A 12,036-nucleotide genomic window follows, 5' to 3' on the forward strand; every position below is an offset into this window, starting at 1 on the left:
CCTATGAGAGAAGTTGCCTAAATTGCTTGAGGCTCTTCAGACATTCCTCTCTGCCGTTAAGTAAAGGAATGCTGGAGCACGCGGTGGTGGGCCCAGTGTGCCGATACAAACTGCGCTGTCAAGTGGCAGTTCAGGAAAAAAGTCTTTACCGTTTCCCGTCCCTACCAGGGTGCGAATAACTCTGCCGGAGTTCTCTCCCACGTAAGAGACTGTACAAGCATTCAGCCCTGACACCGTAATTTAACGGCCTTATTGTTACGTGCGTACTCTGGGCACCCGTGCGCTGACGGATCGGATGTGTCCCTGTAACAGGAGGCTTTGGGAAAGCGAGAACCTTCTACCATGTCCATCCAAGTTCACCTGTCCAACCCCTCATTGATCTGGCAGCGGGAGGAGCTGTTGGCATTAGCCATCCATGACTCGGGAGCCTTCAGCTGTTGGCTCTAGCCGGGCTCAGTTCCCCAGCACCTCACAAATGCAGGTTAAGTAGAAAGAAATGCGCTTCAAAGGCATTATTTATGCATTTATTGTGGCCAGAGGGGTGTCACGGAACGCTGCGGTAAGATGTGATAAGCTGTTGTCCCTTTAACATGCGTTCCTCCTCTCTCTCAGGTGGGAGCATTTCCTCAGGGGAAGCGGACAACCTTCCGAAGCACGCTCCGTCTCGCCAGGGCAGGTGGCTCAGTTCCGGTGACTCGGTTGCAACCGAGCCCTGGCTGCGACCGGGAACGTCGAAGACGCTCCGAAGGTTGATGGCTGAGCAGCCCAACCCAGCGAAGCTTTCCCCTGAAAACACCCTTCCACTTGCCTGGCACGGCCTCTCCACCGCCCACGGCTGACTCCAGCCCCGGCGCCACCCGGCCGGGCCTTGCGGCGGCCGAGGGACTCCCCGGCACCACTGCACTTTCCGGGGTCTCCCATAGGGATCGTTCTCTTCTCTGTACATAGTGTGGAGCTGTGCTTGTCCTTGAATTAGCAATAATGAGGTAGCAGACGGGGTGGGGTAAGGGAGGTGGAGAACAGGGTTGGGCCTTTTTTAGCATTATACAAGTTTTCAGTTTTCAGCCCCGGCACAAAACCAGAGTGTGTGTGTGAATTTGATACTGAATCAAAGCTGATTTTTAGCTTTGGGTGTAGCCGAACTCTCAGACTGTCTGGAAGGAGCGTAACCTTCAAGCTTTTGCCAGAAGGGTAAATAACTGGGAGAGGAGCTTTTGGTGCGGTGAGCAGTGCTGTCCCGCACGGGAGCGCAGCAGGGAGTTCCCTAACTGGTTGTGTGCTGGAAGGACAAAGATTGTCACATCTCTTTAATTTATGGTTCTGATTTAAGAGTTAATAAATTATTTTGTTACTAAAAATATGGAAGCAGACTTGAGTTTTCCAAATGTATCATTTCCACGCGCTCAGGAGTACCTCTAAGCTGAGGGAAGGGTGAGCAGCAGGACGAGCAGGGGGGACGGTTGCTGACGCAAGGCAGAGCGTTAGCGGGAGAGGCAAGACCTCAGGAGTGCAGTGAGCTGAAACACCAGGGTGAACCAAGGGTAAGGGATTACTTTCCTCTTGGTTAGGAATTCCCAGCCAGAGCCCAAACCTTTACCAGAAAGGAAGAAAAAAATACCAAAGGCTGAAGCAATTTGTAATAAATGCTGTTTTCAGCCTTCCCCCTGCCTGAAGGCCGCGGCTGGCCTGTGGCGATGGTGGGCAAGTGCCCCATGTGGCCGCAGGCGTACTCCCGCGCTACTGCCGCTGTGTAGCTCCCTCGGGCTTAGCGTGATCCTTCCCCAGGAGGAAGCACCGGTTACTCCAACCTTCCCATGAGGGTCCGGCTCGTCAGCTACAGGGCTGCTCCCGCTCAGCGGTTGGGGTGCAGTGGGCAGTAGGTAAGGCTGGGTCTGGGTGCAAGCTGAGGCCAGGCCAGCGCACGCAGTACAGGCCTCCGCTGCTCGGTTGGCACTTCCCAGAGGTTCTAATCCCACAACAACTTTGAGCAGCTCAGGGAAAGATGGTTTATAGTGCAGTTATCGCCCTACCAAGGAGCCTCTGTGCTGAACCTCACCGGAACGTTTTGTATTGTCCTTCAGTGTGGCACCTGCCAGCGCTCCCCTTGCGTCCGATGCCCCATTCAGTTGCTTCTCGAGTTAAAATGTGTGACACCCACTGTGCTAACTCCAGGACGGGGACAGAACTGAACTTTTCTTTATTCCTGTACCTTTAATCAAGGTTTTACCTCCTGACACAAGCACGGATTTAGTGTCAGCCTAGAACACCTTCCTCATTTAGCTGCGAGGGTGTCTGTAAGCGTCCCTGACCAGCACAGGCTGTCTTCATTTCTTCCAGCTCAAGTCTCAGACATTGCCCAGCCCCACCATGAGGTTGCATCATGGAATGGTTTGGGTTGGAAGGGACCTTAAAGCCCATCTAGTTCCACCCCCCCTGCCATGGGCAGGGACACCTTCCACTAGACCAGGTTGCTCAAAGCCTCATCCAGCCTGGCCTTGAACACTTCCAGGGATGGGGCATCCACAGCTTCTCTGGGCAACCTGTTCCAGTGCCTCACCACCCTCTCCGGGAAGAACTTCTTCCTGATATCCAAACTAAATCTTCCCACGTGCCTTTTAAACCCCTTGCCTTTCCTTCACCTTCAGCTTCCTGCTTGGTCGATCATCTGTCATCTTGATCGCAGGCATTGAAGGAGGCGTGAGGCGGCTGGGGGTGGGCACATCAGTGGCTGTTGGCGCAGTGCTCCGGAGAACCGGGACACCCCACGATGGTCCCTGGAACAGTGTTCGCCACAGGCAGGGGGAGAAGATGTAACGGGGGTTAAGGGCATGTTCCACTCACAGTAAGCGTCAGGCCTGGGCCCGGTCAGAGAGCCCAGCGCGGTGCTGAACTTGCACATCAAACTGAAGAGTACGGCCGCAGGGAAAGGCTGTACCAGTACGGTTAATGCAAATAACCTCAGCGCCGCCCTTCTGAGCTGGGTGAATGCAGTCTGGTTACAAGAAAACTCCTCCTCCCAGGCCAGACCTTTCAATCCCTCCCCCAGAATCAGTTTTTGTAGAAGCACTTACACCGGAGCCTGCGGTGAACAGCTGCATCTCCTGGTCTCCCAGGGCACTCGGGAGGGGCAGATGCATTCTGTGCTGAACTCAGGCCCCCTCATCCACCTTCTCAGCCTTCACGTCTCCCTCCTCCAGCTCTCACAAGCCCCACAGCTGGCAAAGACAACCCCCTTCTGCCTTCACTTACCGAAAGGAAGATGCTGACACAGCACAGCTGGCTGATCCCAAGGGAGCAGGGAGATGAACTGCAATCCCAGCCCTCCCCTCCACCCTTATTCCATCCTCTGTTTCCTGTCCAAGGCCAGGCTGGATGAGGCTTTGAGCAACCTGGTCTAGTGGAAGGTGTCCCTGCCCATGGCAGGGGGGTTGGAACTCGATGGTCTTGAAGGTCCCTTCCAACCCAAACCATTCTGGGATTCTATTCATGTTTTAATTCCCAGAAGGCAAAACACAGGCTGTGAGTTCCCATCTGCGCAGCCTGACAGGGTCACCTGACCAACCTACCTACACACAGCTTTCTTCTTCCCTTTGTTTTCCAAATGTACCTTTCCGATGCTCCGTGCCTTTGCCCCAGCCGTGAGTCCAGCACACCTCAGCCACCCAACGGCTGGTCCTGTGCAAGCAGAGGGCAGCGGTACAGCAAGCAGCTGCGGGTTAGAGGGGGTTTGATTGCACCCATCAAAGAGTTCAAAAACTTTATTGACCTCTAACCTGATTAGAATATGCCAGATGAGAACCAAATATTGTACAGAAAGTTGTACAGAATTTTTTTTTACATAGAAAACTTTACAGATCTGTACCATATACATTTTGTCCATCGGAAAAAAATTTCTACATCCATTGGAATACAGAACGCTTAACAATCTCGCCTGCTAACCATCGGAGCACAATTCACAGTATGAATACGTTTCCCATAAATTTTAACCGTCCCCAAGCCATGCCGGATTTGTTACTCGAATATATTCAACATTAAATTCTGTACAGGAGAGTGAAATCTACATCAAACAAAAAAAAAAACCCAACCCCATGTGACAGCAGACACAGCCTAGACTCGTTTGCAGCGATTCAAGTCCCAGTCCTTAAAGGATCATCGTTTCAATGGCTCGTTACGTTTAAAAGCCCTAAAACAAGTATGTTACGGGTCGTTACGTCGGTCGTGATATTTCTACCTCTGTTCTTGACGAAAAGTCAGCAACACTAACTTCTGGGCTACAAGGAAACCGAAAAGGAAGGAAGGAGAAGAAAGCAGAAAATAATCACAACCCCAAAAAAAGAAACCCAAACCTCGAGTGCATTTGGTAAACAGCCAAGTGTTGTGGGTTTTCAGCCAACCAACAGTACAGCAACCAAACAATCGAGGAAGAACTGTAGAGTGCTGAGGAGTTTATATTACAGACCTGCAGCTCTGTACACTTGTCACAGGAGGATGATCAACCCCCGGTCTCAGACAGCCGGAGTGTGCAAAATTCCGAGCAGCTCAGACACAGCTGCCAAGTATCTTTTACCACAAACAATCATCTCGGGTTTTCTTTTCACTATAAACATGTTACCCTTCACAACGCAGCTCTCCTGAGCTGCACTTCTTCCCGAAGCTCAGACCTTTACACACCGAGGTCTCCGGGTGCACGCTGCCGTCCAGGGCTGTCGGCGAAGGCGACCGCAGCCCACGCTGACCGGGGGGGCGGCGCCCAACGCCGGCTCCCTGCCCAGCAGGAGCCAGGTGCGAGGAACCGACGGAGACAATCCATCAGGAAAGAGGGACTAGAGTGTTGTAATTACAGTGGTAAGCATCCGTACCGTTAACCCTGGGATATGCGCTGCCATATGGAGCCCATTTTTATGGATATCCAGACAGAAGGGCTGCTCAGACTCCCGGTCCTTTCGCTTAGCTGAGGAGTACCAGCACGGCTCAGTCACTCTCTGCTACTGCCTGCTTGTTCCAGACTCCTGTTCCGCTGGCTGGGAAATTTGAAAAACCACACCAATCCGCAGGAAAAACCTTCGTAGGACGGCTCGGAGTTCAGGAATGAGGTCAAACTGCATGATTTCACACAACAGTGGATAGTAGAAGGAGGCGTGAGCCTTGAACTGAGGAGAAAACAGAGGAAATGGTTCTATTAAGCATCACTACACCCCAGAAAGCGTGCTGCAAGCGAAGGACTCGGAACACGCTCCCCGGGCAAGGTGGGAACCCCACGAGGTGACAAGCGGGAACACCTCCGTAACCGAGGGCGCCACGCTAGCGCAAGGCCGAGCGCGCTGCAAGTACCGACAGGTGCTCGCTGGCTGCACGCAGCTCCGTCCTAACGCCTCTTCCTCAAGAGGGAGGTTTTTTCTTACCCTTTCATCGCTTATCTTCAGCACTTTAGTCAAAAATAAGAGTAACAGATTAGTCCAGGCTTCCCGATGACTTTCTGACGTGAGGGTGAGGAAGTAGCTCAGGGCCTCGCTGCAGACGCTGTGGAGAAAGGACACAAACCAGTGACCCACGCTCTGCTCGGAGCTCTACAGCAGCGAGGGAGCTGCAGCTTTGCAGCTGCAGCAGCGCAGAGCCCGGGGGTGGGACAGCAGCACCCTACGAAAGCTGCCAGAAGCCTGAAGAGCAAGAGGAAGCCGTGATTTTGTTCGGTCCGTAACCCAAAGTCCTAGGAGAGGGGCAGCGATCACGCTGTCTGCGCACGCATCGAAAGCGCATCGAGTGCTCTCGGAGAGGGATTAAAATGCCGGTGGCAAAGTGATATGTCAACTTTAAGAACGACTCTCATGCTGATGTGGCCAGGTAGCTTTCAGCTCTGCTCCTTGCCCTATCAACCCTGAGGTACACTCACGGCCTTACTGCCGTGCTTTTAAGCCCCGTGTACTCGGCCCCTGACCCTGCAGACTACAAACGGTCAGGTGAACCTTTGTGTTCACAGTAATGAACCACCAAGAAGCCAAAAGCTGCCGTGTGCCCGCAGGCCCGGTGCTCGTTTCTGCAGGTGCGAACAAAGAGGCTCCGTTCCCTCAGAGGTCTGAGGTCACAGACAGAAAAAAGCAGGGTTTAGGTGACGGCTGCTTCTCTTCTGAAAGAGGAGCTGTGACAATCAATCCTCTACCCGCTACGGGAGAACGACAAAACCCGTGGTCTCTCCCGCAGAGGCAGCTTCAGCGGCTGGAGGCACAGCGCTCTCCAGTCAACACACGGACTCGGTATCAGCCGTCGCCACACTGCGGCAGCTCGGGGAGGTTTACTGGCCTTTTAAATAAAAATAAACCCCCCGCAGCCTCAGAAATAACATCCACCGGTTCAGCTCCATGGACCTTACTTCAGTAGCCTCTGCTGGACCTCCTCCCACGCGCCGGTGCGGCTTTCGTCCATGTACATACGGAACAGAATGCGCAACCCACAGGCGAGGCTGCTCGTCTCCTGTTTCAGCAGGTTGGGCTTCGATTTGCCTTTGAATCCTATGGAAATTCCAAGCATCCGTTTAGAGTTTTGTTTCATCTGACATTTTTCCTTACAGTTCTCCACTTCTCCTCCTAAGCTCCTGCAATTCATTTATCCTGACACTGCAGTGGAGCACTGCTAAAAAATTAACCTATGGACACACGCCATGGTTGCGTTCGGCACCTGTTTCTATGTGCTTCCAGGCAGATGTGAAACCCGGGAGCACGGTGCCTTCTGACCACCTGCACAGGGACTGTTCTGCCTCAGTCCCAGCGGAGGTCCACCCGCACAAAACCAGTGCCCACAAGTATTAACACCACCTCACTCGAGCTGAAGTCGTTCCACGCACGTCAACGCGCGCAACGGCTCGCTGCGCATCAACGCCTGCCAAGTGCCGGGTCCTGCACCTGGGCCACAACAGCCCCACGTGACACCTGGGGACAAGTGCCTGGAAAGCTGCGTGGCAGAAAAGGACCTGGGGGTGTTGGTTGACAGCTGGCTGGATATGAGCCAGCAGCGTGGCCAAGGTGGCCAACGGCATCCCGGCCTGCGTCAGGAACTGTGTGACCAGCAGGACGATGGAAGTGACTGCCCCCTGTACTGGGCACTGGTGAGGCCGCAGCTCGAATGCTGTGTTCAGTTTTGGGCTCCTCACTGCAAGACAGACACTGAGGTGCTGGAGCGTGTCCAGAGAAGGGCAACGGAGCTGGGGAAGGGTCTGGAGCACAAGTCCTGTGAGGAGCAGCTGAGGGAACTGGGGGTGTTCAGCCTGGAGAAGAGGAGGCTCAGGGAGACCTGATCGCTCTCTGCAACTACCTGAAGGGAGGTTGCAGAGACGCAGGGGTCGGTCTCTTCTCCCGACTGACAAGCAACAGGACAAGAGGAAATGGCCTCAAGTTGCAGCAGGGGAGGTTTACATTGGATATTAGGAAAATGTCTTCATGGAAGGGCAGTCAGGCACTGGAACAGACTGCCCAGGGTGGTGACAGTCACCATCCCTGCAGGGATTTGAGACTGTATAGATGTGCTCAGGGACAGGGTTTAGTGGTGACCTTGGCAGTGTTGGGTTAATGGCTGGACTTGATGATCTTAAGGGTCTTTCCCAACTTAGGAGCGCGAGGTTCCATATTCACAGTACACACTCACAATCCAAAATGGGAACACAGCTAACTTTGGTGCAAGGGAGAGATTAAACACAGTGATACAGAGAGTCCATTTTCCACCTGTTTCAGACAATGACAGGTATTTCACTTACACACTGGTAGGTAAAACAACCCCCCCTGAGTAAGTTTCAGGGTTTTGTGCCCGCAGCTTCCAAGTCTGGGACTCACAGCTACAGCCAGGGCTCAGCTTGGCAGCCCTAATCCAGAGAAACCCGAAATCTTAGGAAACCGAAAGGATATTTGCACCTGCACAAATGCTCCCCTCCCCCTTCACAATTCTACGGCTACGAAGTTACAGCCTGACATACAGTTACACATTCTAAATTCACATTTTGACCTATTTTTGGGTCAATTAAAAGCGCAGTTACGCATTCTCACATTCTCCAAGGTGCCCGACTCACCTGCTTTCCAGAGAGCAGTTCTTTGTTCATTGTTTGAATTAAATGCTTTAGCAAACCTGTGAGATTCCAGCAGACAATCAAGAAGTTTGAAAAGCTGCTGCGACGTCAGAAAACGATACATCCCTTGATCTTGTGTATCCACGTGGACATCGAAGTCTACTGCATCTCTCTATTAAAAAAATTAAACAGTTAAAAAAAAAAAGGTATTTCAAGTAAAAATTCACAACTGTCTTCAGCAAACTGCTGCGATAACTCAATCCTACCCTGTTTTTATCTGTAGAATCACAGAAAGGTTTGGGTTGGAAGGGACCTTAAAGACCATCCAGTTCCAACCCCCCTGCCATGGGCAGGGACACCTTCCACTAGACCAGGTTGCTCAAAGTCTCATCCAGCCCGGCCTTGAACACTTCCAGGGATGGGGCATCCACTGCTTCCCAGGGCAGTACTGTATTTGTACCAGTATTTAAGCTTAAAGCTGTATCAGAAGTTGTATCCACACCCCAGTCACACACATCCCCTTCACCAACACGTTTTCATCTCCATAGGGTGCTGCCCCAGCACAGCAAACGCAACTCAGCGCAAGGTGTGAGAGACCTCAGCGGTCTGCTGGGCCCTCTCCAGCACGTCTACAAGCGCTTTATTAAACTGGAAGATCTTACAGGAGTTTGTGAAACTTTCTCTCCTAGTTAGAGAGATACCTGTCAGTTCTACTTACTTGTGCTGCTGCTAGGTTCTCCGCATCCTCTTTTTTGCTGGTTGCTGGGAAGAACACAATGTTGTCAATCGTCTGAATGAGTTCCAGCTGAACAACGCATTTGATCAAAAGAGCAGCAAATAACTTCTGTTCTGGAAATTCTTTAAAGGGAAGAGAAAGAAAAGTGCTTGTTAACTAAAGGACTGCAATACTTCTTTCTCTGTTGAGCTGTTTTGGGGGGTAAGCTGAAGAACAGCTTGCCGTCAAGCACATTCACAGACCAAACCTGGAATCCCCCCATCTAAATTCGCTTCCAAAACCAGGACCAATCACCATGTTGACAAGTTGCAGGTTTTAAAACACAATATCCTAGCTCTGCAGTCACCTGGCACGTATTCGACCATACACCGTCACACAAAACCCACCAAAACCGGTAGCATCGGTGCAGTGGCGAGAACCAGAGGCTGGGAGACCGTCCCAGGAGGAGGCTCAGGATCGCGCTGACGCTTGTGAGTATGCGTGGCAAGTACTGAGATTGCCAACACGCAGCTCCGCACAAGCATTTTAAGGGTTTGATATATTGTCTCCAAATCAGGCTAAATACACCTATTTTCCCCACCTCCCCAGCTTCTGTTGCATCCTGGACAGAAAGAACTTGGCTTTTAAGGAAAAAAAAGGACTCCTCCTTTACACAGCATTACAAGGAGAATAGTTTTTTTGTATTTTTACTATTTTGCTTTGGGTACCCAGCCCGCAGCTGAACGCAAAGATTTGTAAGGCAGAGGTCACAAAGGTGGACCCCCAAGGGCCCAACAGAATTCTGTCACTCTCCACGGAGGCACAAATTGCATCCCTGCAATCTTCTCCCCGCGACATCACTGAAGCTGTGGTTGGGACTAGAGCCAGGGGTACCAAACGCCACCCTTAAGAGATGAGACACGCACTTGCTGTCGGCCTGGCTTTATTCGTTTCTTCACCTACTGTGGACCCTGCGCTGGGTTGATATGGACGTCCATCTGCAGACCTCGGCTGAATAGAATCGTGAATGTCTACTGACTTCTGGGAGATTGTATCCTGAAAAGAAAGCCAAAAAATTAACTTAGAGAGAACTTCCGCGAGCTAACGGTCGATAGCGGTGTGTGCTCTTCACGGCTTAAGACTTCTGCTATTTCAGCACTGCACTGTCTCATTCCCCTCAGTCATATTTGATGCTGGCCCTCAAGAAATGCCCTACTAAGAAAGAACTGAATATTTAACAAGCCAGAAATACCTGATTGCACAGTAAAGCCAACGAGCAGTATTTTGCACATCGGTATTTTTACTATGCCATCCAACCCCATTTACTAGGCCAGCCAACACGTAGTTTGGCTGTTACCAGATGAAGAGTCCGAGGTTTGCAGTAAAGTGCCAACTGCGAGATGCAGCATCTAGCCCCAGCTACAACAAACCCGCCAACGGCTTCCGTGACAACCTGCGTGCCTTTTGCAACGGATGGAAATGCGAATGCACGGCTCTTAAACGGCAAGTCCCAGCAATAGGAGATATCACTGAAAGGCTGAGAGCATTGGGCTTGTTCAGCCTGGAGAAGAGAAGGCTCCGGGGAGACCTTATTGCAGCCTTCCAGTACCTGAAGGGGCTACAAGGAAGCTGGGGGGGACTTTTTACAAGGGCCTGTAGTGACAGGACAAGGGGTAACGGGTTTAAATTGAAAGTGGGGAGGTTTAGATTAGATATGGGGAAGAAATTCTTCCCTGAGAGGGTGGTGAGGCACTGGAACAGGTTGCCCAGAGAAGCTGTGGATGCCCCATCCCTGGAAGTGTTCAAGGCCAGGCTGGATGAGGCTTTGAGCAACCTGGTCTAGTGGAAGGTGTCCCTGCCCATGGCAGGGGGGTTGGAACTAGATGGTCCCTTCCAACCCAAACCATTTTGTGATTCTATGATCATCAAACTTCAATCTTCACTCACCTTTACTCCCTCGCACGTTTCGAATTACAAGCTCCTACTAACGTGTGTGTGGGTGCTACAGGAACTCACCACAGTAAAGTGACGAGGGAGGGGAACATATGCACATCAGGAACGTGCTCTAATGTAAAATCCTTCTGGCAGAGATGCTTCAGCAGAGCGCTGCGACGTGTTCCAATTCTCTATCCCCTGAGCTAGAACTCAGTGCTTCTGGGAGATGAATTGCTGGGGTGTTGCTTTTTTAATACCTATCTGCCTCCTTGTTCATAAAGTATGAACACCACTGGGAGTACCTACTGTTTTCATTGCAGCAAGCGTTCAGTGGAAGAGGGAAACGTAATTAACACCAAAATGTGCTCTCACTGAGTGCAGAGCAGTTTCTACAGTGATTACTGTCCCTTTCAAGAACCCAGCATCTCCCCTGGCACGTGTTTCGGAAGGGTTGCTGGGGACTACACAGCAATTCCCTGCACTGCGCCGTTAACCAGATTTGAGTCGACACATACCATTCCTGTAACGCGCATAATCAGCTTTTCACACCAAGTAACCAAGGTTTTAATCACAATTAAGTATATTTTTAATAGATATTGTGTCTACAACCCTTCATTATACTTGGACTACCTGAAGAAAAATTAGATGGAAATACCTAAAGCCTGCAAAAATTCTATCCTACCAAAAGACCCACAATTCATCCCATTTAACACTATTTACTGTACAAGTTATGTTAATTTTGAAGTTGTCAAGTGTCTTTTTAGACTGAAGACAAAAAGTTAAACTATTTCAAAAAGATTGTGCAATTTAGACATGGCGAAGACATTTAACACATTTCCCATGTTTGCATGCTATTGGATTTGACGTAAATGAATCAAATCCATAGCCAATGTTCAGATCAAGCATTTTCTACATCAAACCCCTGCAAACGAGTCAGGAGACAGCAGGCAGATTCAGTCACATGCATATAAAACACCTCTATAATGAGAGCTGGCCACCAAAAATATTCACTCTCTTGAAAGTAAATTCTGTTGACGCTCCCTAAGGATAAATGGAGGGAAGCCAATCTCTCCAAGTCCATCTCATCTCGGACCGCATCCTTGCACAATTTTAATCACATGCTTTGTGAACCTACAAGAACTCCATGCAGCGATCTTGTGAGAATGTCCAAAAGCTAAACTCATCAGCAGTACAGCAGCTATGGGGATGCCGCTCGTCGGCTAATCCAGACTTTCCATCCGTTTATTCAACCGGTGCCAACAAAGCTGATGGTTATAGATGCTTTCTATTGTAAACACTGATGTTTAAGTTCTTATTACCAGAGAAAAGGGGGGGG

At 50.7% G+C, this 12,036-nt stretch overlaps 1 protein-coding gene across 1 annotated transcript in view; it reads right to left on the reverse strand.

The window, feature by feature from the left end:
- Positions 1–4,985: 4,985 nt before the first annotated feature.
- The window catches only part of ARFGEF1 (ADP-ribosylation factor guanine nucleotide-exchange factor 1 (brefeldin A-inhibited)), a gene marked incomplete at its 5' end in the record, with an annotated part of 65,733 nt that continues 58,682 nt past the window's right edge, over positions 4,986–12,036 (reverse strand). Inside the window, 6 exons of the mRNA XM_010154357.1 lie at positions 4,986–5,150; positions 5,403–5,520; positions 6,368–6,506; positions 8,054–8,222; positions 8,769–8,908; positions 9,692–9,821. Of these exons, the coding sequence (XP_010152659.1) occupies positions 4,986–5,150; positions 5,403–5,520; positions 6,368–6,506; positions 8,054–8,222; positions 8,769–8,908; positions 9,692–9,821 (861 nt within the window). The remainder of the gene's footprint in view (positions 5,151–5,402; positions 5,521–6,367; positions 6,507–8,053; positions 8,223–8,768; positions 8,909–9,691; positions 9,822–12,036) is intronic.

Source organism: Eurypyga helias, unplaced genomic scaffold, assembly GCF_000690775.1.
Source record: "Eurypyga helias isolate BGI_N326 unplaced genomic scaffold, ASM69077v1 scaffold6386, whole genome shotgun sequence".
NCBI lineage: Eukaryota > Metazoa > Chordata > Aves > Eurypygiformes > Eurypygidae > Eurypyga > Eurypyga helias.